This window comes from Anas acuta, chromosome 3, assembly GCF_963932015.1.
Source record: "Anas acuta chromosome 3, bAnaAcu1.1, whole genome shotgun sequence".
Taxonomy (NCBI): Eukaryota; Metazoa; Chordata; class Aves; order Anseriformes; family Anatidae; genus Anas; species Anas acuta.
In genome coordinates, this window is record NC_088981.1 from 114,707,203 (window position 1) to 114,733,833 (window position 26,631).

General features: G+C 43.1%; 1 protein-coding gene and 1 non-coding gene across 10 annotated transcripts in view; one reads left to right on the forward strand and one right to left on the reverse strand.

Moving 5' to 3' along the window:
• PKHD1 (PKHD1 ciliary IPT domain containing fibrocystin/polyductin) overlaps positions 1–21,861 on the reverse strand; it is a 252,325-nt gene extending 230,464 nt beyond the window's left edge. For 8 of the 9 annotated variants that reach the window (XR_011095438.1, XR_011095437.1, XR_011095439.1 and 5 more), the window contains exons 1-20: positions 21,721–21,861; positions 20,874–20,985; positions 20,612–20,787; positions 19,699–19,881; positions 18,609–18,686; positions 16,786–16,924; positions 16,092–16,191; positions 13,091–13,148; positions 11,640–11,718; positions 9,270–9,344; positions 7,433–7,497; positions 7,059–7,098; positions 6,398–6,468; positions 4,428–4,529; positions 4,050–4,145; positions 3,410–3,545; positions 2,441–2,555; positions 1,637–1,912; positions 774–863; positions 91–184 (exon numbers count right to left, since the gene is read on the reverse strand). Coding sequence is in view for 6 of the 9 variants with exons in the window: in XM_068678850.1 (XP_068534951.1) it covers positions 91–184; positions 774–863; positions 1,637–1,912; positions 2,441–2,555; positions 3,410–3,545; positions 4,050–4,145; positions 4,428–4,529; positions 6,398–6,468; positions 7,059–7,098; positions 7,433–7,497; positions 9,270–9,344; positions 11,640–11,718; positions 13,091–13,148; positions 16,092–16,191; positions 16,786–16,924; positions 18,609–18,686; positions 19,699–19,747 (1,663 nt within the window). In the remaining 3 variants the exon portion in view is untranslated. The remainder of the gene's footprint in view (positions 1–90; positions 185–773; positions 864–1,636; positions 1,913–2,440; positions 2,556–3,409; positions 3,546–4,049; positions 4,146–4,427; positions 4,530–6,397; positions 6,469–7,058; positions 7,099–7,432; positions 7,498–9,269; positions 9,345–11,639; positions 11,719–13,090; positions 13,149–16,091; positions 16,192–16,785; positions 16,925–18,608; positions 18,687–19,698; positions 19,882–20,611; positions 20,788–20,873; positions 20,986–21,720) is intronic. The other variant, XM_068678848.1, reaches the window with a different exon arrangement.
• On the forward strand, positions 18,252–18,323 carry TRNAM-CAU (transfer RNA methionine (anticodon CAU)). The gene has a single exon. It is a non-coding gene; the product is annotated as a tRNA-Met (tRNA).
• Positions 21,862–26,631: the final 4,770 nt, after the last annotated feature.

A 26,631-nucleotide genomic window follows, 5' to 3' on the forward strand; every position in this document is an offset into this window, starting at 1 on the left:
TGTCATTAAAAGTTTAAAGTACATTTATATCAGAAAAAGGAAATTAACTCTCACAGTAAATACTGCTTATATGTTAAAGGAAATTACTACCTTCTTTCTCAAACCCATCACGGAAAAGGATTTTAGCAGAAGCTGGCTCCATGTCACATCCTACTGAAAGAAGTTCCTCTATTGCTGTTTGGACCTTAAAGAAAAGTGAAAAGCAGTCACAGTACAAGGGTGCCTGGCTCAATTCAGCAGAGAGTTTCAACACATGTGTCACTGCATTTTTCATCAGCTGTGGACTGGTGACAAGGTGGCTCTGAACGAGCAAGTAGGCAAGTGATTGAGAGTAAAATTTTGATTTGAGGCTCAGCACAGACAGAGCCTCAAACTGGACATCTAAGATACTTTAGGGAGTGTGAGGCATCTTTAGCAGCCTACTCAGAAAGGGACAGATTTCTTAAAAGAGCCAGGTTAATGTGCAGTACGTGTGCAACATGTAGGTGAAGACTGAGGGTCTGGTGTCTGAAGGCACTACACACTTCTTTGCAGACCTGACAGGCCAAGAGCAGAAGCTGTGATGTGTTTAGAACATCCCTGGAGTCACACACCCCAGAAAATCTCAGCGACATTCCCAGTAACAAAAATCTCCACTAGCTCACGTAAAATGCACCTCAGCCTTTGGGCCGAACATTTTATTTGGTATTATCTGTCAATCTGGCTGTCAATTACCAGAGGTCCACCAGTTACAGCCAGCAGAGGACGGGGTGTCTGTGCCTAATGACACCTACCTGCTGAGCAGTAGCATTCGTGTGGATCATTTTGCGGAGGACGTTGTTCCCGGAGATACTGAACCACCCTGTACCAGTCACAGTCAGCATCTGCCAAGCAAATAATGGAACGTATGGATGAAAACAGGCACAAGCTGCATGAGACACAAAGACTTCAAGCCTGCTATGTGGATCATTTACCAGGGAGGAACTTACAGCAAACGTGTCCTTTCAAACTTCTGTAAAGAGGCCCTTCAGCTACTCTTAAACCATGCTCACTTTCCACGGTCTCTCCTGACACACACCTGGGGCTCCGGTTCTCAAACTAACAGTAGCACAAGTGATACACAATTTGCACAGAAATGCTGAAAATCGTGAAAGTCATGAATGATCCTACAGCCCTGAGGTTTAACCACAAGGACAGACTTCCTCAGCACAAGCACTTCATCAGGCTGGAAGTTTCTAGCACCCAATTGCAATATACATGTAGACTCATTCTGATAACACACACAGTTCTCTGTATTAGGTGGGGGAAAAAAAAAATAGAATCTATCCCAAGGTTGTATTAATTAGCATGAGGAACAAGGTAATGAGCAAGGTAAAACCTGAGGGGGAGTAAGCATTGCTTGCACTTTAACAAAAGTGCAAATTATAACAAAACCATAAAAAATATCCTCCTACCAATGAGTGAGAAAGCCACAGACACCTTCAGCTCCCATGACAGTATTTATCATCAACTAACTCAGCAGGTTAAAACAAGGGGAGAACAAGACTTTTACCATTAGGATTTTCTGCCATCCATGTCAACTGAATCAGGGCTAGTCTACCTCCCACGGAATGGTGTAGGTTGGAAGGATCCCCAGGGCCAAGCAGGCAGCACTGACCTGCACTTCTGGAAGATGCAAGGCACGAGCCCGAATTTCATGTCTCTCCCTGTAGTAGCTGTTCACCACCTGGGGATTGAGCCAGGTGTTATGTATCTGGACTCCAACTCTCATCCCATTGCTGGGTGTCTTTCCATGATGTAGTGCTTCCAGGTAGTACCTGAGGCCACCAGTTAGCTCGAATTTCTGGGATTTCGGCTGCCAGCTTTCACTCCAGTTCTTCACCCAGTTCCCGAACCATTCAGAATTGCCAGCAGGGATAGAGGCAATTCTCACCTGTGTCCAAACCAACCAAATCAATCAGAGGCATTTCTCTAGCACCAAAATACAACACCCACAGCTCCAAAACCAGACCTGTGCTTTTGGCTGATATCAGTGGGTTGGTGGTTGGTGTTCTTTTCTGTTCTACAGGAAAAAAATATCATCTCAATTGAACTTTGATAAGTCCTAAGGCTTAAAAGCACAATAAATATAATGCTTATGGCTGACCCTAGCCCCAGCAGCAGTTCCCCATGTAACTTTGCAAGGATGTCTTCAGTTCTGGTCCCTTAAATACAAACATAAATGTCTTCAGAAAAAGAAATTCAAAGACTCTGGATGTTACGGTGAGCCCTTCATGAGCTGGGCAGCTGATAGGGCTGATGTAAAATGCCAAATATAATCATAAAAGTTTCACTCTCCAACAGACATACAATAAGGGCCAACAAGCCAATTCATGCTGGGGGAATTCCTGCTTGTGATGACCTTAATTAAAACTCCTTCCTATTGTTACCTCCTTATTTTTCTCTGTACCAGAAGTAATACCTTGTTTCCTGGATCTTCAGATAAACTCAGGTACAGAGATGCCTGTCCATCTGCCTGAATCCAGAAGGTGTAATTGTTGGTCTGAGGAGCCACAAAAAATCCACGAAGCCTGGAGCTAAGCAAAAGCAGAACGTCTGTAACGTGCAAAAGAGTTACTGTAAAATCCCTGCCACCCTGCATTCCACCTCCATGCATACATCAAGTAACAAGGGAAGGGCACAGGACCAAGTAATAACTAAACACACTCAGATTTTAAAACTAGAAGAACCTCAAAATGGCCAATTTTCACAAGTTACAGTGTTCACATTTCACAGAAGTTTTCAAAAAGAAGAAAGAAGCAGCTTCATGAAAATAAGTAGGGTTCTGTTGGTGGTTACACCTGGTTTGTACATTTCTTCATAAGCAGTCTTATTCCTGAATAGGCAGGAAAATGCTCAAGATCTCTCACAAGATCAACTAAAAAAAGTACAGAGATGACAGAAAAATGAAAATGTCCATGAGCATTGCACAGCTCTTCATAGGTGCATCTCAAGAGGCAGACGCAGTGGCCACCAACGCAGCTCAGACATTTCTGTAGCCTGGGGCAAATCACTTTATTTCCACTGACACCACCTGAGCTGCAGTTGCCAGCATCATCCAAGGATGTGACCCCTCTGCATCTGGCCTGAGCACCAGCCCAAGACAGACTGACTACAGCTCCTTCTACCACCGCAGCAATTTCTTTCATGGTATTTCAGCACATCTAGGCCAGGCAGAACAGAAATACTGAATGAAGGCAAAAAGGGAAAAATAAAACACTTCGCTGAATATTCTGAGCTTCAAAAGGACCTCAGAGCAGAGGGTTTGCTTTGATTTAAAGGAGCAATGCAGTCAGGCTCTGCTATAAAGAACTGTCAGGTGTTATTGCTACCTCTTACACTGCTAAAGGTGATTGCCATGGCTTCATCTCTTTTTAAAATCACTGAGTACCTGAAGGAGTGCTTTGCCGCAGACAGAAATCTTACTGGGGAGCTGGCATTAGGTACAAATTGCCATCTATATCCCGGCCCTGCTTCCGTTAGATCAGAGGCATCATCCCAAACTTCAAAGAGAAGCCCTCTATTTCCTAGAAAGTTAAAATAAAAGTGTTCTCAGCAGCAGCCAACAAAAACCCCAGAGCACATGCTAAAATCAGTGGTGTAAGGAGGCAGGCCAGGACAGAAAAATTTAATAATAAATTGGCTCTGCAGATGAACAGAGCTTCCAACCAAGCTTTTGGAAGAGGTACTGAACTGACCCACAGTCAAAATAAGCCAAACTTCATTTTATTCACAGTAATTTCCTATGGCAATGCTTCATCCAGGCATCCATACTACAGATATCATCTGTACATCGCCCTTTATGTCCACAGCCCTACACACCAGGCTGACATCTTTCCCACCATACATGTAGCCCGTGCAAGCAGTGAGTTGAGCTCCCCACCTTGCCTTTCCTTATTATTTACCTAGGAGAAACCAGCTTCAAGGCTTGGAAAATCCTGTTTCTTGATCACGTTCACACCAAATTATTTCTACCCTATGTTTCCATGTGTGCTTTGCCTGTTTGGACCTTTGGTTATCAAATACCATACCTGGCTGGGGGGCACCGAGCCTCCTGCCCTTGCCAACTGGCTCAGTGGTGCAGATGATTTGCTGGGGAGAGACATGCTTCACTTTACAGGGGACACCTGGCAGCAGGGAAAGGAGACAAATGTCAGGCTTGGAAAAACATCTGAGCAGCAGAATAAACCCATCTTTATCACCAGAAGGTGCTGACACTTTGCTAGAAGTCTCTGTTTCTACTATCAAGCAAGGAAAATGGTTCACTCCCATCGTCTAAATCACTGGACCTTCCTTCATGGTGAGTACATCTCCCATGCTGTCATTATCTCTGAAGTGCAATTGGGTTTTGTGTATTTAAAATAAATAAATAAATAAAATAAAAAAATCTAGTGCATTATTCCTCTTACCTGCAGAGGTGACCTGCACCGGCTCCTCAAAATAATCCCCCGTGATAGTGAGATCAGTGCCTCCTCCAAGACTTCCACCAGCTGGAAACACAGAGGCTATTTCTGCAGAGGAAGGAAAAGGGGGATCTGAAAACGAGCGTAGGAAAGATTAATCCCAGCCCTATTTCTGTCAAAGCCAGCAGTGCACTTGCACTATTTCCAACCGGAACAGGCTCCTGTAAATAAAACAGGCTTCAGTGAGCCTCCACTGAGATTTTGGCAGCCGCTGGGATTACGCCAGGAATGAACCACACGGATAACAGCTGCATGACAGGGGAAATACTGTAATGCTTGGACTGCTTAGCAGTGGCTGCATCTATCATGCTCAGATTGCAGAACGGTATATTCTGCACTACTGAGGAACTCTGGGAAAAAAAAAAAATAAATAAATAAAATTATTTTAATCCTTTTGACCTTGTCTGACTTGCTTCTCAATTTAGTTTATTGGTTTAGATGTTACCGCGCTTTCCAACTGTCCCATAGGTTTCAGGGACAAACACAGGGAGCTGAACACCTGATGGCAAACGTCCACATCATGACTACAAGAATCTTTCATGATTTGATTTTATTATAATTATGCCCTTCTATACTGGAAACCTATTTTTCTCTTTGATGACATTTCCTCACTTTGCACTCAGATGCCCTAGTTTAACCAACCAGTTGAATTTCGCACAGTTCTGAAAAAAAGACTAGTAAATATGAGAGAAGCTTGCCCAGATGTACAAATTTACATTTTTTTCTTAGTTCATCCAGATTTTTAACTTTATTTTGGCAGTGTTGACTGTAGTGGTCTGCTAGAAAGATCTGGCATGTCTTGTTTCTGCTGGTGCTCTGCTAACAGCCAATTCCATGCAAGGTTCCTCAGTTTGTAAATAAACACTTAAAATTACCCTCCATTACAAAGTGCTTTGAATTTACAGGTGAAACAAACTGTATGCTATATTTTATATATTGTTTATGCATTGGCTTTGTTATGAAAAAATAAATGGATAAAAAACTAATTTTGTTATATCCTGAACCAGGCTCCTAAGATACAGCCCATAAGGTAACAGTGCATCCATTACATTAATTTCAGCCCCTTGACAGGTCAAGGGAATGGCAGAAACATGATGGGACCTTTCTGGGGACCTGTGCAGGTGAACCAAGTGGTCTTTTTCAGCGTTATTTAACCACTGACTGAAATCAAAGGCTGCCCAGTGCTGATCTTCTGACTGTTGTTGTCAAAATTGTCTTTTGACTGTTAGGCACAGGTCCTTACTGACTCTGTTTGCTCATGGCCATAATCTCAGGTTGGTGCTCAGAATCTTGTTTTCTGCTGTTCTCATATCTGGAAATATCACATGGAGGTTATAGTGTGCCTTGGTCTACCTTTTTTAATAATAGTACAAAAACCTGCCACTCACCAGCCCTTTATCCAGAAACCAGCTCTTGGAGTAGCTGATAATCCCCTCCTTGAGATGCTTTATCTCATCCTAAAGCCTGCATTGCATCCTTTTATGGCCAGCATCTCATTCCTACCAAATACAGTGTGACTTAAGGGGGAGAGGTGAAATAAAGCCCTTCTCAATCCAACACCTCAAGCCTACTGGTGACCTGATGGGACAAGAAACAATGACAAAGAGACTCCATCCCAAACCCTGGCAGCCTGCTGTGCTCTGGTTGACTCTCTCTCAGGTTAGGTTGTCCAAAAGACACAGTTCAAATGTATCCTTAAGAGGAATACTAACTCACTGCAGATTAGAATGAAGCCCATAGCAGCACACCCAGCCATAGCAAATACATTTGGTAATCCTGAAATTTTTGGTCTGCAGCTTTTTGTAGTGAGCCCGTAAGGAAGCTTACCATACTGGTAGGGCTACACAGCTAAAATGAGGGCACAAAAGGATTATCCCATTGGATAGGACAACCATTGAGGTGAATCAGATTGGTACCTGAATGCATTTGATACAAGAAAAGCTCCTGTTTGGCACTGATGAGCCAAGCATCTTTGTGGACTGCTGATCTGCAAGAGAGAGAAATGCATGAGAGACCCATGGGCATTTAACTTACGGTAGACCTTCCTTTGGCAGACCTGGACACTTGTTCTCCAGAGGAACATTTCTATGGGGACTAACACCACCTTTCACCTGCACATTGAGGCACTGATTCAAGAAACTATTACATGACTGAGACTCTTTATTAAGTTTTACCATTAAAAAAATATATAAAAATGTATGGGTTTGGAAGTGTTTTCACCTCCTCTTCTTTAATGTCTATATTTTTTCCATTTGTAAAAAGAGCTAAAAGCAAGGTAAAGGGATTTTATTCAATCTGAACTTAAATTACTTCTTGTTTGGGCACCAAAAATAAAGTATTAGAACTGCAAAGCAGAAATGCTTGGGGGGGGGAAAATATTCTCCTTTTTCATCCCTAATCTGATGACCATCTTCTCAAGTTAGCAAAACCTTATTTCTAAGTAATGAAACACAAGTTTCAATAAAATTTTATGCACTTATTCTGGAATCAGAAATGGAGCTGTATACCCATATGAAACTACAAAAAAAAAAAAAAAAAAAAAAAAAGAGAGAGAGAGAGAAAGGCTCTTTTACTCACTTTCCTTTGTTGAACACTGAGAAGCTAACATTGTGAGACCCTGGAGGAGAGAAAATAAATGTGCTTTATGGCAGAAATGCAGAAAGCTTTATGAAGAGTGCATCCTACCAAACCTTTTCCAGATGTCATGTTCCTGATTCTCCTCTTCCTTACACTTTTCTTACAACAGTACAATTGTGTTGATTTCAGCAGAGCTGCTCTTGATTTAAATGAAAAAGCTAGAATATTTTAAAATATACTATGAGAGTCCAAGAAATCTCACAAATAAAACAATCAAAAAAAAATCCCAATAACTCTATGGATACCCTCCAACCTCTGGAGATGCAGGAGTAGCGAAACATGCTAGAATAGAAACATGATTTCTTTTCACCAACCTATGTGGTTCCCTTCCACTCGGCACCGCATGGTCCCCACTCCATCTTCTGCCTGAATTGGGTAACTGTGGAAAAACAAAAGGACTTTGCTGAGCCTTGGGAGCAAAAAGAGCAAGATACAGCAAGAATCATTTAATCAAGCAAAGATGTGGACTTCCACTTCATAAGCTCAGCAGCTCAGGTGCCTCATAGAAACAGTACTCCAGCCTGACCCCTTTCCTTTATTTCTAGAAGCTGATCCCATTGGTGACTTTCAGAACCCCCATTTTAAATAAGAGCTGAGGGCAGACAAGTCTTGCCATGTGGTAGGGCAAATAGTAGGACAAAAGCTGAGGGGAACGGGGGAATACAACCTAGGATTTACACAAAGAAATGGGCCTAAAATTCAATTTGCTCCATTTTTCTTCTGCTTCACAACTTGACAAGGGCAATTCAGACCCATGCCTCTGGAAGGAGAGGAGCTGCACAGGGAGGTGATGTCTCAGCAATAGGTTATAGCTTGCTCTTAAGATGAGAAAACTTTAAACACAGAAACTGCTTTGGGAGGTGGGATAGGGGAAGATCAAAATAATCCATCTGTAGAAATTTAAACAATAATTTGCCAAGCCGCATAAAGAATTTTCTGTTTGGACCTGTGGTTTTTGTATTTTAAACATCTCTCTTATCACTACCAGAGAAGGGATTTCCTGCTAGAGGAAACAGAGACAGGACAGTACTGCAGAGATAACACATGCAGGCTGCCCCTAAAACCACTCTCCTTGGGGGTATGGATGCTGCTCCTCCCCTCCAGGTCCCCTCCATCTGCCCTGCAGCACTCAGGGATGGCTCCTAAGAAGGATTTGTGTGCCTAATTCCCATGCAAATCAATGGGATTTTTGTAACCAAATCTCCATTCTGGGCATGGTTTGCAAGGACTTGCAAAGAGATTCTCGTTTCTAGGCTGCTCAAGAGTTTGAGGGCAAGACCCAGATCTACACCCAGTCATTGATTTGCACAACTAAGAACCTATCTTTAAGACATGATACTGGGTATGAGGCAGAGGAGTATTTCAATAGACACTTTCACACCTCCTCCCACTCTTAAAACTGTCCCACTGGTGTCGTTTAGACTATGGTGGGGTTTTCTTTGTTTGTTTTTCCTAGGCAAAACCTCCCAGAAAACATAGCACTTTCTGGCATTTCTCCTCTTAATTGTTCTTCTGTACACCCCCAGTCTGTGAGTAGGAATGGGTAGCAATTAAGCAAGATCTGCTGGTGCTACATCAACCTTTGGGAGCTGTGAAACAACACAAGTTCCATCATCAACTCCCATTTGCATTTAAGTTCTCCTCCTGGGAGCCAGGAGGAATTTTACAGCACAATAAGAGGGCTTGCTGAGAAGCCTTGGCACTAACTTTTGCAGGAGCAGGTTTTTCCCCTGTTCCTTGTAAAAACAGCCTCCCTCTTCCAGGGCTCACAGGCTCCATGAGAAGTGCATCATTCATATTACAGAAAAATTGAAGACTGATACTTGTGTTATAGCATAGACTGAGCTGCATTTGCTGTGTAACATTCCCACAACAGCAGCATACAAATACTGCTCAGTGACTGTGAGCTTTGCACTCACTGATGATGTCCTGCAGTTCATTACCCACTCCTGCCTTGCTGGAGGCCCTGAGGAGGAGCAGAGGCTGGAGCCCCTCTGCTCTGGAGCCATCTGAGGGAGCTGGGAGTGTTGAGCCTGGGGAGGAGAAGGCTCCGGGGAGACTTCCCAGTGGCCTTTTTTAAAGAAAAAAAAAAAGTTTCTGTGCACATAAGTCCTCGCACCACTACAAGCCAAAGGTAGGTCAAGAACTGACATGCTTCCAGTCTGTCTATCAGCAAAAGAGCAGAGGCTGATCCATCCATCTCCTTCTGCTGTAAGAATAGCCGGTCTAGGAGAAAAAACAAACAAGCAAAAAGATAGGACAGGTGATAACTTCGCTGGCAAAATCATGATTCTGTTAAAATCAGCAGCCAGTATTTTCAAAAGGGCCAGGAGTTTTCCCTCACTGGTATCCAGCATTTACTAATCCAGAAACCTAGACAAATCCTATTTTTTATTTATTCATTTTATATATCTTGGCCTGTAAAATACATTCCCCAAATACTGCAGAAACTACATGCCTATGAAGAATGTGGCAGAACCATCTTCAAGACACCTATGCTGACCTCAGACAACCCAGTATCTCCTCTCTGTAGTAAAAGGTTGGTGGTTTGGGCTCCAGATAGCCCCTATGCACCCTTCCCTCTTAGAGGCACCGGGTAACACAAGTAGATCATCCTGCTGGTACAACCATAGCACTTCAAGACAGACCTCAATCATTTCATTATTTCATTGAGAGGTAATGCTACAGACAACTTCTGCTAAAAATCACCCAACCTCCTAACAGCAAAATTAAGTATTCCCACCTTAAAGAACTGATATGGAAAGAAAACTTCATCTGGGGAGGAGGAATCAGGTGGGAGCAATAGGTTCACAGTAATTAGCATAACAAGCAAAAGGTGGCAATGTTTCTTTGAGAATCAATAGACAATTGAGGAAAATAAGTGAAACACTTTGCTATGACCCATGCTTCAGAGTAGTTTTATAACAGAGTTTGTTTTTATTAATAGTGATTCCTGACACTATAATGCCTTTCTTTTAAGGATGAATTGAAAAAAAAAAATCAGTGCTGCAAAAATGATTGATTCATCATTGGACCTTCACATCCCATACAAAGCCTGAAAAAGAATGCAAAACACTTTAACTAAAACAATCTTTTTTTTTTTTTTTTTCTGCCATCTGAATCCTGAATCAGTGTGACTGAGTGACAGATGGCTCTGCTCAAGTCCAAGTCCCCACCTGGTACGTATTTACTAACACACCAAAAATGGGCAAAGTATTCCTGTGAAGCTAGGATGTGAACCTGCCTGGTATGCTAAGATTTTGAAGCCATTTCCTATTTGGCTATAGGGAGGTCAATCTGTAAATGAATAATATAGCATTGGAGCATGCAGGCCCAAGCAACCTGCAGGCATACCATCCTTTCTGCTCAAGGATCAAAGGTTTCACACTTCCACTAGAGACAGGTAAAACAGTAATTAGTATTGAACAACGGATGGTACTGTGTGTCCAGTGAGCAAAACTGTAGGGCAGATAAAAGATAGGGCAAGTATCTGCACTGACTTCCATTCACGTTAGCAGAGAATTTAGTTACACAGCAAGGGACTTCTCCATTCAGTCTAACTAGCTACAAAAACATGTAGTGGGTATATATCTGCTGCTGCTGCTGCAATTAAAATTTCTAAGTTACTACTAAGAATATATACCTTCCCTGACTACTGCACTGATCCTTAAAATGCCAGAATACCTATAGATTACTAGTTGATCTATATCCATCTGGGCTTAGTTCTTCACTGACATTGAGGCAAGAGCAAGGAAAACATAACCCAGCAGTAGCTGAGAATATTGAATATTTCTAAACATATAGATGTGTATATGACAGACATCAGGTCAGCATTCGTACTCATTCTGGATTTACTGTGCTTATAGTCCTGATGTCCTAACGTTAAAAAAATAAAAATAAAAATAAAAATAAAAATAAAAATAAAAATAAAAATAAAAATAAAGGAAGGAAGAAAAAAAAATAAAAAGAAAGAAAACTACCTGTCTTGCTCTGTGGTGCATAACCCTAGAGGCAGCAGAAAATAAAATGAAACCTTCCTTGAAAACAAGGAAGTGACCAGAGAAGGTTTAAAGCAGTGAAAAACAAAGCCTTTTGTCTCAAAATACTTGTGCTTTTGTCTTCTGACTCACTAGAGCGTTTGCCTCCAACAAATAGTATTTCTAAAAATGCAAATGGAAGGGAAAATTTATTTAACTTTTAGATTCTGACATTATTTTAATTAGTTAAATTTTAATTTGCTAGCCAAAATAAGATCTACAGCAACCAGACGCAATTACAGTACAATTCACACTGAGCCGTGATTGACTGTGCTGCCAGTAAAGAAACCAACTAGCTTAATGGACCAGTTGCAATTAGATTAACAAAGTTTGCTGGAGCCCAACTCATGAGCTGCAATAAAGCACAAAAGAAGTAAATGGCAATTCTGGGCCAACTGGTTGCAATTTATTGCTTTCACAGAGGCTGATAGAAGAAATGGCAATTTACAGGGGCAGGGGTAGCTAGCAGCTTATATATAATTACCCATCAATATAATCCACATTGAAGTCCAGGGTCTCGTATCTTCCAGCAATTGTCTTCCCATATATCTCTATTAAATTTCCTGTTTGAAAGGAAATAGAAATTGAAGAGAGTCTTTTAAAAGCAGAGTGTTTACATTTGCAGATTTTGTGAGCTGAACCAAAGAAATTCTTGATCTTTGCAAATTAATGCAGAGCGTTACCCAACTGCCTGTACCCATGCCTACTCTCAGCTTCTATCAAAGTTCGAGGTAACCGTACATTTAAATCCACTTGCCCCAAAACACACATCTGTTTCCCACTGAAAAAGTCCATTCCAGATTTTTCAGCAGAACTCTAGTATTTGTACCAACAAGACATCTCCTCGCATTTGTGAATTAAAACCACCATCCTATCCAAATGCCACTGCAGAACATCATGAAGCAACCAAAATGGCATCATCAACATGCGCTAGGTGTTAGTGTGCAATGTTTGTATGCTAGACAGGGCCAGGGCCTGAAGAAGAACCTCAGCACAAATCAATTTTATTGTGTTATACACAATATAGATAAGAACCACAAAGCAGCTGTACAGCAGCTGCTTTACCTTTAGGATAAACATTTTAACATACTATGTTTAAGCACATATGCTTAAAATTAAGTCCTTGAAGCAGGACCTAAAAAAAAATAAGGATAATATAAGGATTAATTAACATACGGTGCAATAAAGGAGTACTTAGGGAATTCAGAGAGCAAAATTCTCACTTAGCATATCTACAGTGTAGGTAGATACATAGGTTCTACCATGTTTGTTGATTTTCTGAGCTCCCCATAGACAGTGGAGGTCTAACCCATATTGGTCAATAAAAATCATGAAGGGTGATTCAACTCTCCCTAATGTAAATGCCTACATGTGGCCAGGTGGACCACACCTGGTTCATTTTGGAAATAAGCATTTCAAGCTGCTTGAAGAAGCCTGGAAATGCCAACGGAATAGCAAAAGGGAAAAAGCCTTCCAAAGCCCAGGTAGTTGTTCAGAACAAAACCAGATTGTCTTATCATGCCACTTTGAAGATCGATCTGAAACCCTATTAATTAAAAGATTGGTATGACATTACAACATCAGCACCTAATAGATAACCCTCAAAACTACTATGAAATAAATAGGGCCAGATGACTTAATCTGAAATCAATCAGATCTGGCCCTCTGCAGCATCTCTGTACTCAGGCAAAGTTGGGCTACAGAAACCACGTGCCAAATAACCCAGCAGTCACAGAGCGTTACCCATTTTTCTTGTACCCAGGGCAGCAGACTCCTTGTGCAAACCCATTTTCCTGTTCAGCATGAGCTTGGACATTAAGTTCTGGAGGTGCCTGTTTCAAACCCCAGCAACAAAGATCCCTCATAAGCAGAAAGATGGTATGGAACATCAAATAATAATTAAAGTGGGCTCCAGCCTAAAGAAAGGTCCCGTACCTGGGATGCCAGATGGTGGGCTAATTTGGTAAACCACAGGTGTCTGTGCAGCAGAAAACTGCAAGGAGAAATTTGTAGTTAAACAGCAGTCATTCTCACAGCAGCCCAACAAGATCTGATTATGCATTGCTCACAACACAGTTGGCACGCACATTTCAGAGAGTTGTGCTTTAGGATTCGATCTTTGAAGCAGAGTCCTGTTCTGAAAAGAGAGCAAGTATAGATGTACCCTTCTTACCCTCTCTGCATTCAGAGTCTGGCTTGCAGCTATTTCTTGCACCCTCTTTGTGCCCAGATTGCCCATCCTGGTTGGAGTCAATCCCAGAAGATGTTGTTTAATATTTTAAAGAATTGCTAAGCCTTTTGTTTGTTTCTGAAAATTAGACCTCCATTTCATTTGGCATTGTGTCATCACCAATTAATATCCTCTTAAAAACTATTTCTACATCATAGAACCGAGACTTCCAGTAGCATTTAACAAGCTTGTTGGGTACCTAAAAGCAATGTAGCCAAGAAAAGGTTTATATTGACCTATCTTAATACAGTATCAGAGATGTGTTCGGAGAAACGCTACTTTGCCACCTGAGGGAACAACAAGGAAATACTGGAGTCACTACGGGGCACTATCTTTGTCTTAAACAGAGTCCAAGAAGGAGTTGAGAGATTGTGCTTTGAGGCAAGCTTCTCAGAAGATGGGGAACACAAAAGAACCCCTTAGAAGTGGAAGAAGGTTGTCCTCAGCCTCCTTCCAAATGCACAAGAGTCCATATCCTGACCCTGCCTTGCTCACAAACACAGGCATAGCTCTGCCTTTTGCAGGGAGGCCTTGGCAAAACAGCTTCAGTGCCTTACTCCTCAGATACCTGCTCTGAAATGCAAAAGTAATGTTGTTGTCATTCCTCTGTGCAGCATTCTGCACTCTGGAAATGAATAACAACAAGTAAAAAATAAGGGTCAGATCCACAAAGGAATTTAAGTGTCTTGGGCTTAAGGTGATCTGTAGAGGTGCCTGGCTTGTTCAGACACTGTAAAATCCATTGGCCTCTCTGCTTTCTCAGGAGCCACAAGTACCTCCAGAAAACCGGCCTGCAGCACTACTAGCTGGCTAAATCCCAATTCTAAGTCATTAACTGCTGGATTTCATTAAACTTAAAGAAAAAGTATGCTTCCCTTGTGCATTTGTCCTGTCCCCATCCCCAAATCATCCATTTCTCAGAACTGCCTTCACATCTCCATCCTTCCCACCTTCTTCATGAGCCCTCCTGTCCTCAGTTGCACTCACAGATGCTGCTGCCAGCTCAATAAATAGCACAAACTCATTTCCAGACTTAAACCAAGGATGCCATCACATATTTTTTTAAACCTTCCTCGAACCCCAGACCCTTTCAGAGCTCGATCTGTTTACGTCCTCATTACAGTCACGTGGAAAATGAATGAGTAGCCATAAACTCCCTTTAGTCATGGTCAATGCAGAGGAGCAAAGCACATTCCCTGGGCTGGAGCAGATGCAGAGAAAGAAGCCAAAACCAGCATGAAAGCCAGGGCCACTAGCTGACACCAGTCTTCAGAGCTGTTCAGACTTGTTGCTGCCTGCAGCAGGCTTTTTCAATCTGCTGCAGAGGCAAAATTAATTTTTAATACGCATAGCTCCCAGGTCCCAGTCCCAAAACAAAGAGACACACTGTGTTTTATTTAGCTTGGAATGTGTCTCATTAACAGCATCCCCTGGTGATTTTTCATCAGCTCTCTAAGCTAGCTCAACCACCCAATGACTCTTCAGCTTTAATGGGCAATTTACTGAAATTCTGGGCTTTCTTGCTTGATACTTAAAGTTCGCACAGAGGTGGGGTGTGACTTCTGAACACACTAGGCCTCATCCTGAAGCACACAGCCATGGATGTGTTCTTACACTGAGAGGCAAAATGCTGTGGTAGGGGATGTGTTGTAGACTCTCAAAACAACCCAGCAACAGAGATGAGATCAGAACTGAGGTGTGAGCTTTCCTAAACTTGTACATTTTCGGTGTGGAGAGCTGTCCCAGAGATGGAGAGGTCCTTTCTGTGATGGTCAGATACCTGAGCAGAGCTCTGGGCTGTTGTAAAATCTTCATCCTTGGAGGTTTTCATGACTTGACTGAATAAAGCTCTGAGAAAATAACTGTGATCGCATAGCCAACCCTTTGAGCAAGAAGTTGGACCCCCTGATGTCCTGTCCTACCCAAGCCTGTGATTCTGGGATGGCATCAATTGCTCTGCACAGTGTGAGCACCTACAGTCAGCAAAGGGGTGGGCAAAGTGTCTCAGGTAGTAATTCCAGTCACTAGAGCTAAATGCAACCTCTCCATAGTCCTTGTTAATCCATTAAAACATGGTATCGTTCCTTGTTTTTGATTTTGTCTCCAAATTGAAATAATGAAAGGCCTGAACTGGTATTTCTGACAGAACCAAGGTGTACCGAGAATAAGAACAGCTGAAATTTCCCATAGGTATTTCAGATGTGATATGATTTCTCATTACATAGACACATGCCATGATATTCATCATCTGCATCTATCTTTGCTTGATAAGCCCATAATTTTTGGTACACAATGCTAGCCAGACTATGCACACCTTTACAAATTTGTTTAGTTGAAAGTGACAAATTCTGTCAGTAAGGCCCCGAGAGTCAGAGAAAGTGTGATTCATTGCTTGGACAACGATTCTAGACAAGGTAAAACTAATTCACAAGTTGGTCTTCTGACTGCATGTCTTCGGTACAGAGACAATTTAACTTGAACCCAGATTTTTCCTTCAGGTCTCATAGCCTATCCAGTGCCAGACTGAATGCCTTGGTTCATCTAGTTTGAAGGGACACAAGGAACATCTTGCCTTCATGTCCTGACGTGCAATCAATATGAGAGATACTATTTCAATACATATCCTGTGATACAAAGTCTGAAGTTTTGACTCTCTTCAATGCCTTCAGCTGTTCATCATCACTTCTATCCTTTCTTAGTCGTTACCTTGAAAGTGTAGTTTTCTTTCTCTACCCCAGTCAAGTTGTTAATCACACGTCCTTTAAAGGCCACCTCCACATAGTACAAACCTTCCTGAGGTGAAGACCTAGATGGGGGAAAAAAACGTATTATATTATTTTTATATAGATTGGGTTTACTATTTTTTAGGTAATGCCAAGTCATTGGGACAATCTTATCAGGTTCATGGAGACACTGATGGAGTAAAACACTTTAATACTATGAACCCAAGCTCAGAAATTAGTGTACAAATAATATGAAGAAACAGCAAGAAATTGTAGGTAAGTGCAGAAGGTGATAGGACTATACCAGAACATACATCCAATTTATATGTAAATGCAAAGTATATACACATGCTCATTAGTGCTCATTAATACTAATGAATAATTGTTCTTCATTGCTCTTAAAATACCCCAAGGCTGCCTAGATTTACAGGGAAGTTTGATCCTGGCTTGTAAATGAATGTTGCATCTAAATGTACGGCACAGCATTCAGCAGGGTTAACTGCAAACCAAATCATAGCAGCAACAGATGGAAGAGCCCCACCAAGCTCACCCCTACAGCCTCCCGAGTTGTCATGTGTTAGTGATGGGACTCAGTAGGTCAGGTTGATGGTTTTACTTGATGACCTCAAAGGTCTTTTCCTACCTAGATGATTCTATACTGTAGTCAGGGACCATACCTCGTTCTGCATCGTATACTGGGTAAGCCAAAATATACAGGAGAGACATCGCATGGCAAACTGGGCAGGTCTGGGTTCACCAGGGACACCTCCAGGTGGGACCAGCTGGCTGAAGAGATGTGTTCTGCCTGCTGGGATGCTGAACATAAGCAAGCGAGGTCAAACAGAGGAGCTTTGTGGGGACAGGACTAATCACATCCAGTCACGCAATGTACACATTTTCAAATGGACACTCCAGCTTCTCTTTAGGAACAATATTTAGAGCCCCAAATTGGACTACTTTTTTCTTTTTCTTTTTAAATCATGTTTGTGTAATTTTGTGGAAAGAGAGATTTCATCTTATCATGTAGCCGCATGGCTTTTTGCCTCTAATACAATGCCTGCACTCTCCCCAAAATATATTATTGCAGAGATTGACAGTTATCAGCAGTTTGAATCTCCTCAGTCATCTACACTGCACCAACCGTCATAACCACAGATAATTAAAGCACCTGTAAAATTAATACTTTTCCTTAATCTTTGCAGTTACCGATGTCCTGAATGGTTTTGCTGACAGCACCTTGAGTTCACCTGTGCTACAATATGGATCGGATTAGACCATTTCCTCAGTGAGCTGTCTGCAAGGCTTTTCAACTTCAGATAGTCAAGGTTTGAACATAAATTAGCACGCTTATCTTTTGTAGCTTAATCTAATACAGATAGAAATATGTTTCTAAACATACATCCCTTCTTTGTCTGTCTTCACAGGTGTCTCCCAGCTCACAGATTCATTTTAAGTGACATCAGTAGTTTCTCCATTTTCAGCAAACTGCACATTTATTCCTGGTCCCTGGAACATTTTTCCCTTTCTCCCAATGCCTGGATGTCTGCTCCCCCCTCAGAAATGTCTCCTAGGCTCAGTGATTGTCCCTGCCTGCTACACAGTGCTGTTCAAAGCACATCTTCCCTGAGAACACAAGCTCCCCTTCCCTCCAGTTCAGCAACTCTCCGGGAAATCACACTATTCAGAAAAAAATAAGACTGATATCATTTGTCACATTTACAAATAACCAAGTGCCAGAACTTGAGCAGTTTAATCAACATACGTCTCAGACAGACACCAGCTCTCTTCCCAAGGAGTTAATATTCAGCACTACTGAAAATCAGATGCAGTTTTGTAAAGTTGGGTTCGTGCCCAGATGAGCAGGGCATATCAATTTCTGTGATTTTTACACAGATCTCATGTTTAAATTAGTGTTTCTAACACTCCAGCATCAGACAGCCTATGAAGACTTTCAGACTTCCTTCAATTAAAAAAAAAAAAAAAAGGCAGCAAGGAGGAAATTTCTAGCCCTAGTTCTATAAAAACAAGGTAGGAATCTGACTTATCTCGCTTAGAAAAAAATCGGAAAACAAGCAACCATCAGCAATAGCTTATGAAGTAACTATATTAGTAGTAGTAACATTATTATTTTTAGTATTATAACAGCAGAGTGGCGCAGCGGAAGCGTGCTGGGCCCATAACCCAGAGGTCGATGGATCGAAACCATCCTCTGCTAATTGCTTTTTGGGTGTTAAAGGAGAGGCTGGATGTGGTGCTTAGGGACATGGTTTAGTGGGCGACACTGGTGGTAGGGGGATGGTTGGACCAGATGATCTTGGAGGTCTTTTCCAGCCTTTATAATTCTATGAATTTCAAGCTGATTTCATGTTCTGGGTGCTACAGCCCACGTATCTGTTGCTCAGGATTTGTCACTCCAACCTCCAGTCCCAGTACAGAGCTGATTCTTTCTTTCTTTGGTAGAATTTAAAGAGCTTAGACTTTGTAAGAGTTTAAAACTCACCATCCAGGGTAATAGTGATCCACGTTCCTCCAGCAATGCTGCCCTCTCGGGGCTTAATGAGCAATCCTGTAGCGGACACTGCAAAAACAACCCAAGCTGAAGCATAATGCAAACACTGAAAACATCTAACTCAGGACAAAGCAAGGCATCGTGGTCTGGCAGCTCCTCCTGTGATTCCCTCTTCGTGATTCCTCCTTCCTAGGCCTTTAGTAAATTAGCCATATCACTCATCCTCCAACTGTCTCCCCTATGTAAAAGTCCTCCTTCCCCTCACAGATTTTCATGCCTTCAGAATTTGGTGAAACAAGCCAATCTAAGCCTCTTGTCTTCCTCAGGAGTAAAATAATATTCCTCCAACTCTGAAAGAAGTGTTTGCTCACTTCTGTAAACTGTCCCCAAGTTTAGGGTGGCCCACATAATGTATCCTCTTCTGGCTCAGACAGCCTTTCCAGCTCTTTCTTGGAGAAGTCCTTAGGAAACCAAGGCAGAATGGAAAGGAGTTCCTGCTTCATGAAACTAAGTTACCTGTACCTTACTATGTGGTATTTTCCAGAAAGACATCAAATTCTTAAGAGGATTTAGGATTTCTTTGGGGGGCACTTATCCTCTGAAGCTAATGGAGTCGATAAAGAGTCCTTTTTACAATGGTACCCTCTTTCCTGTCTAGCATTTCAGAAGATTTCCAACTTCTTATCTGCATATCAATGCAATCTCACCTACCATCCATATTCATCTCTCTAAAGAGAAGTATTTGACATACTTGCATCATGCACACTAAATATCAACATGGAAGCAATCACGACCATCATCAAGCAAATGAAAACCAACACGTGTCAGAGGAACCCAGCTACAACAGGGACAATTAACAATAAATCCACAGACATCCAGAAACCTCCACTGGCTACGGAAGAGTGTCATGAAAAGCCACTGTTAAGGGTGGATAATAACCAGAATGCTGGAGATATTACTCCATAACACCTAGCATCTTTCAGAGATGCTTCTGCACGTCTCATGTGAAGTCAGGCCATGCCAACCCAGCGGCACCCTTTTATTATCAGCAGGATGGGAGACAACACTCTCTGCCACCCACCTGCAAAGAACACCAGAAAGGATGGTCTCCAAAGGTTCATCTTGGACATTGGATGGGGATTTCTTGGGATGGTGGCTCACAACCTTAGCATGTTCTCTATCACATTAAAACAAACCCTATCTGTATTCTTCATGTTGCAGACCTGTGGCAGCAATGGTCTGTGTTACAAGCAGCCAAGGCAGACTGGAAGATAGAATCATAGAAAACACATTGATTTGTATCTCACACAGTACAAAGGATCAAAATAATGTAATAATGCTCTTTCCCCACCCACCCAACACACCTATACCCCACCGAGCAGACCACTTTCTGGCTAAGCTCAGGATGAGCTTCCCCTCACTGGGACCATGTTTCATGAGACTGGCTTGAATTAAGCAATAAGCACACCTGACTTAATTTAGAGACAATGCTATTAAGCTCTCCTCACTCTGTGTGGTTTCATACAAAATTCTTGCATGTATTCCATTAAATAAAACTGTGCCATGGTCATTCCCCAGCTCTGAAACCAAAAGACATGTCCTGACTGTCCTGTTCAGCTCTCTAGCCTCCCACAGCCAGCCCCACACACCTTCCCACTACTGGGAATGGTCTCTGGCCTAGGAATTGTTTTGAAGACTGCTGCTAGACTTGGTCACAACACTGCTGGGGACTGTTTTAATACTTTAAGAATTTAAATATTTGAGTCCCTGTAGCCTGGGAAGTTCCCTGGTCTTACTTGCTTTATGTGCTGCTACCACAGGCAGGCATATCACACATTCCCTTTACAAAGCCCATCCCAGAAACTGATTAACATTGAAAAATACAGATTGTCAATGTCTGCTGCCTTCACCCTGGGTTTTGTACTGTTATGGAAATAGCCATGAGTCAATTAACTCAGTCACATTTTAGATGAGCAAAAGCCCCAAATTCTCACCAATAAGCACAGAAAGTGGCTGGGTCATTAGATTCTCACAGGATACTCTTCCCCTCATGCGGAGTGTCCCTTGGTTACTGAAGTTCAGATAAGACCTTAGAAACCCCAGGCAAAAAAAGATAAAACCAAATGGCAAGAAGCTGATTTAGGATTTCAGATTTTTGTTGCAGTGGGGTCTGTAGGACAAAGATCACAATCACTGGATGAGGCACTGCGTAATCAGTAATTATCAAAGAAAAAAATGACACGGAGGCGGACTTACCTTTCTGCTCCATCAGTTTTCACCGCGTAGTGAAAAAAAGACAAGGGCAGACATAGCTCTCAAGGCCAGGTTCCTCTTCACAGTGTGTCCTCTTCATCTGTGTGTTAGCACCCTAGGAAAAGTGCAACAGGAGAGCGATTCTATTAGAGGTGAGAGCTGAGCAGAAGCCTTGGTTATGGTGTGTACCAAAAGCACCATGGTCATAAAGCCAACTACTACAGTCATTGCAACCAGCAGCACTGCACATGCAAGCCAAATACACCTGAAAATTGGAAATAAGGACTAGAATGAAGCTGGCCACCATGCATCATTTGACTCGGCTGCAATGCCTTCAGTAGTCAACCCTCAGCAATGCACTGGTTTTGTAGCATGCTTTAACAAGAGAAAAAACATCCTCCAAGCCCCTAGCCAGCTTCCTCCTTTTAGTGCCCTGACTTACCCACAAAGAAGCTGCAGCTAAGTGGGAAATGACCTCTCCTAACAAAGAGCTAAAAATGACCGACCAGCAGAACCAGTGCATGCATTCAATGTCAGGCATTCCCTGCTCTTTTTCTTGTCTTCTTCTCAAATCCAAACATGTGAATAGTTGGACTAGAGTGATACAGAGATGTAAGACAACAGACTAGCAAGGGTGCTTCTATCGCTTATCGTATCACACAAGTCCTGCTGTAATTACTCACTAAATTACTAAAAGGTGTTTCTTGCACCTTTTAACATAAATGCAGTTTGCAGAGGTCAAGTCCAAAGCCTTGATGCATGTGAGCCTTGCGTTTCAAAGCAGGAATATAAAAGGTCATTTAGGTGTATTTTTATTATCCTTATGAGGACTTTTTAAAGTATTACTCACCTCATTCTCTTTGTTGCTTTTCCATTTCTCAGAGGAGCAAAGCGTGGGGGGCTCTGCTACCTGTATAACTTCTCCATCCCTTTGGCACCTGCTCTACCACAGTTTGTGGTCGGAGGCTGTGTCAGGCACTCGGTTCAGTCCCCTGTGGGTAATCAAGACACCTGTGCTGTGCTGAAAGCCACCAGACTCGTTTCTCAGCAGTCTCAATGCCTGTTGCAGGCAGCTCAGAGCTGTCCATTGCTCAGGCTTAATTATTAACCTAAGCTACTTGCTATTAACTGTTTTGTTCCAGGTCCTTAATGACCACAACAGGGGTAACCTGAAGTTTCTTGCCTTCATATAAGACTAGATCCTTCAGAATGAAGATAATCTACTCATTTATCATAAAATCCTAGAACAGCTTGGGTTGGAAGGGTCCTTGAAGATCATCTAGATCCAACCCCCTGCCACGGGGAGGGACACCTCCTTTCCCCCCAACATGACAGAAAATGATTGAACGGTCCATAGACATGCCTATATCCAATCTGGGAGTGGCTTTCATAAACAAGCAGAATTTGAGGCTTCTTAATTCAGTTTTTCCATGGCATTCCCAGCTGTGTCAGAGTCTGGCAGGAATTCTGGCCAAGAGGTGTTGAGAGCTCCCACCACACCTCAAGTATCTACACTCCTGTGGGTCCTTACATGGGTAGTGGTGGACAGGAGTGTGATGGCCTTACACAATATTATCATCTACACTATGGAGAACTGTGTGCCTCCACTGGCTGCACGGAAGATCCAGCTCAACATTCATCAGGTGTTGAATAGCGTTGTGAACATCACCCCTGTGAACATCATCCATGCTCCTGCATCTACACCTACTCATTTGAAGCCCAGATGAATGGATGGGTTTTTGATGAAGCCACCAAAACCAAAATGGTTTGCTCTGGCCCTGCACTGGTATGGATGCTTTCATGGCAATTTCCACCAAATCTCACAGCAAACTCTCAGACAACAGCATAACTATGGTTTAATGAGTTACCATGCACCAGTCACAAACAATAGCACTGTGTAGGCATTTCTTACCTCATCCCCAAGGGGGGGTGGGGGGGTGGAGGGTGAAACAGGCTTGCTCACTCTTCCTCAGCTTCATTTCAGAAACACAGCAGCACAATGTCATGGACAATCAACCTTCAAGAAGTTTTGGAGCCCTGCCCAGCAATGGAACCAGTTGTGCTTGGTTTATTCTCAGACCAAGCCCCTCTGCCTCAGCTGTGTTTAGCCAATTATTACAGGAACCCAATGAAAATTAACCCTAGCCTGCTCAATTGTCCATAGTTGTTTTACTTATCAGATGAATTGCAAACATGGCAAAGAGAAAAAAGAAAAAGAAAAAAAAAAAAAAAGAAATAAAAAAAGAAGAAAGCTTGAGGGAATGATCAGAAAATATTGTCAAATAGGCAGATCAAAGAAGGATGATCACTTGAATGCTGAAGGCAGAGCCAGATATTGGCAACGGGGCCCACCAATAGCCCCAAATGAAAGGAGGGACCATGAAAGGAGGGACAATGCCCAGGTTCCCTGCAGAAAGCCCAGCCAGAAACTACAGAAGGCATGGCTAGAGACTCAGCTACAGCATGGGGCCAAGCTCCAGCCAGAAGACAGGACAAAAGATGAGAGTGAAGACCTGCACGCCTATACCATAGCTCAGCGTTTTGTGTTCCAGTCCTTAAGAAATGCAGCCCCAATGGATTTAACAGGGAGAAGGAGTTATCTTTTGGGAGAAAGGCACAGATTAGGGAAGGCAGTGCACAGGGAACCATCCTCCTCAACTGCTTGCAGTGTGAAAAGAGGAAAAATGGGGAAGATTATTGTCCTCAGTGAGCAGAAGCACAGGCCCATAATTCTGACCAGCTGAGGAGTGGTTGGGTAACTCAGGGGTCTTGTTATAGGAAGGGTAAATATTTCCCTCAGCATGCTGGTGATGATTTTTAGGTATCATGACCCACCAAAGAGGAAAGTTTGAGGGAAGGTGCGTGTTTGTATACGTGGGCAAGCAAGTTTCTCTTCCAACTGGAAGGAAATTTCTGCTCAAAAACATCACCCCATGACCTCTAGTTTTTGGTTATTCATTTGGAGGCTGCAGGAGGTCTCTTCCAACCTAGAAATTCTGTGATTCTGTGATTCTGTGAAAACAGTCCTACAGGCAGCCGGGAACACGAAAACCAGTCCTGTGTTGCCCTCAAAAAGGAGGTAAAGGAAATCAGGAAGCGAACAGCAGGGTTTTGGCCACAAGGTGGAAACACGGAGCTGCTGCAGCCCTGCTGCCGCTTGGAGCACAGCTGAAAGGCAACCGAGCTGTGCCTGCTCTGTGGGGTGGCTCTGGAGAACGGAGTTTCCCCGGGATTTGCAGCGCTTCTGGGGTGGAAAATCTTGGCAGCAGCCAAGCCAGGGCTCCCCCCAGCCTTTGCAAGGCGGCCACCTCGCGAGAGGAACGCAGCAGGTGTGGGGCAGCACATGGCATCCCCCAGCTGAACAGCTGAGGGGGGATAATGTGGGATAAGGAGGGGGTTAGGGATTTTGTCTGCAGTCGTTCGGGAGCTCCCGGCTCCTTCCCAGCCCTGCTGGTGCATGCACTGCTCAATACCAAGGGTACAAGAGTTTCTTGCCTGCTCCTTACCAACACCAGGCACCGTCTTGAGGGAGGGATGTGGGAACGCTGCCTGCTCTCACCATCCCCATATCCGTACCTGTAAACAGAGCATAAAACACCCCAGGGGAAAACAAGCCTAAAGGGTCTTGTGCTTGGAGCAGCAGCACCATATTTCTCTTGGACATGGCTGTGGAAAAGCAGTCCCGTCTAAAGCAAGTCGTGCCATGCTGGGCACACAGTGGGGAAAAGCAGCATGATCTACTTGAATTTAGTGATTAAGTCCAGAAATGGATCTCAGAGAAATATTTCTGTTTTCTGTTGTCCTCATCAGCATCCTCTTCCATGCCCTACCCATCTCCCCGAGCAGCCTGCAAGCTGTGTGTGCCCAGGAGGAGATGGGAACCCACTCCCACCACCAGCCCACTGCCCAAAATAAATCTGGGCTCTCTGCAGTCTCTGCAGCAAAACTCTAAGATTTGGAAGGTCTCTGAAGAAGAGAGGTGTCTCTCAACACCTCCTGCAGGCCAGCCTGTTCCTCAGACTTTGTGGCTACACCTAGGAGTGAAATAAAAGCATAAGGGCTTGGGCACTGGATCTCCATGGGTCTTAACTGGTCCCTTCCATGGTTTTGACCTTGACCGGCTCATGTTAATCCAAACAGTTCCCAGAAATATGGGTGCGGTCAACCAGTTTTTGAGGCTGCTTTTGTATTTATTAGCATGGGCATGGCCTCAGGAGCAATGAACAGGCTCTGCAAGGCTGTCTTGTTCGTAGAGATGTAGCCTGGAAGACTTTGCAAGCTGGTGTGTCCCACGAGGGCAGCCCCTGTACTGTGCAGAGCTCCCATCAGCTGCTCTTTCTTTCTTTCTATTAATACTTTGCTTTTTCTGTATTGATGCAAACTTCCTAGCAACCAAGGTCACAAGAGAAGGTGCTAAGAAGCTGGACTGATTATTAATAAATCCTGGGGCTTGCTGTCTTTTTTCTCGAGAAGCTTGTTAGGCACCGGCAGGCAGGGTGCTGAGCCGGGATTTCCAAGGGAACCTGGGGGATTTGGATCCCCAGCTCTGATTGAATTTCTCCCTCTGAATTCCAGCCTTCCTTCTCCTGGCCTGCAGCGCCCAGCTGGTTGAGGCTACAACATGGGAAGGTGAGCTGTGACAGCACAGTAGTGCTAAGAATGGATCCTGCATCTATCAGCCACACTAAAATTATCCCCTGTGGTCCACAGGGGCTGTGCTTCTTTGTTTTTTTCTTACCAGGATCCGATGGTGTCCACAGATCAGGTAGATGCATTGCTATCGAGTCCCACCATGCAGGGTGGGCTGCACCCACTCCCTTCCCACTTCCCACAGCCCTGAGCACACTCTGGATGGGAACAGCATCACGACCTTACATCTCTGCCCTCACCACGCTGCTGTTTTAGGCCCTGGGTTTGCTTGACCAGTTTGGGCTGCCCACGTGGTGAGAGCTGTGCCCTTTCCGTAACAGTCCTGGCCTCTGGAATAGGGGTGAGATAATCTGGTTTGAGGATTTGGATGATTCTTGTATGTTAAAATGTTCTTTTTTATGTTAAAATAGCACAGAGATAAGTCCCATTGTCTTAAATCACTAATCACTCAGGTCTGGGTGCTCACAGGTAGGAATATTCAGCCAGGGGCGCACAGAAGGGTTTCAGGAGCAGTGTCTGGTTTTGCCACACTCAGCCCCTCATTAGACATCACAACACGGAAAGCTGAGTATGAGAAAACCAATGCAGCTACTTCGTGAACGTTTCCCACATCAGGAGAAGAAAGAGCCCCTGGTAGGTCAGGAGAGGCATGCAGGTCTCCTTATCTTTTATCTTGCGTTTGAGGCACTGCTCCATCACCTCCACCAGCTGAGCTTCTCCTTGCTTGCCATGAAGGTGGGGTGGTGAAAGCAAAGAATATCGACGTGAACACTGCATGAGCTGAACTGGGGAAGATAAAAAGACTTACAAATAGGGATTGAAAGTCAACTAAGAAGATAAAAAACAAAAAATATCCTTTTTATTTATCAGACAGATAAATACTTTCAGTTTTCCCTTTATTCCTGCTCTTTTCACTAAGAAAAGCGTTTTGTTTCCCAAAAGCCTTACATGGCATTTTTTCACCTTTTTCAGTTTTTAAAACATGTTATTACCACTACTTCTACTGTCATATATTCAGATAACATCAATGTATTTTCCAAATGTTTCAAAAGAAAAAGCACATTGTTTATATCCCAGATCTAAATTTACAGTCTGTTGTGTTTGTTGTGTT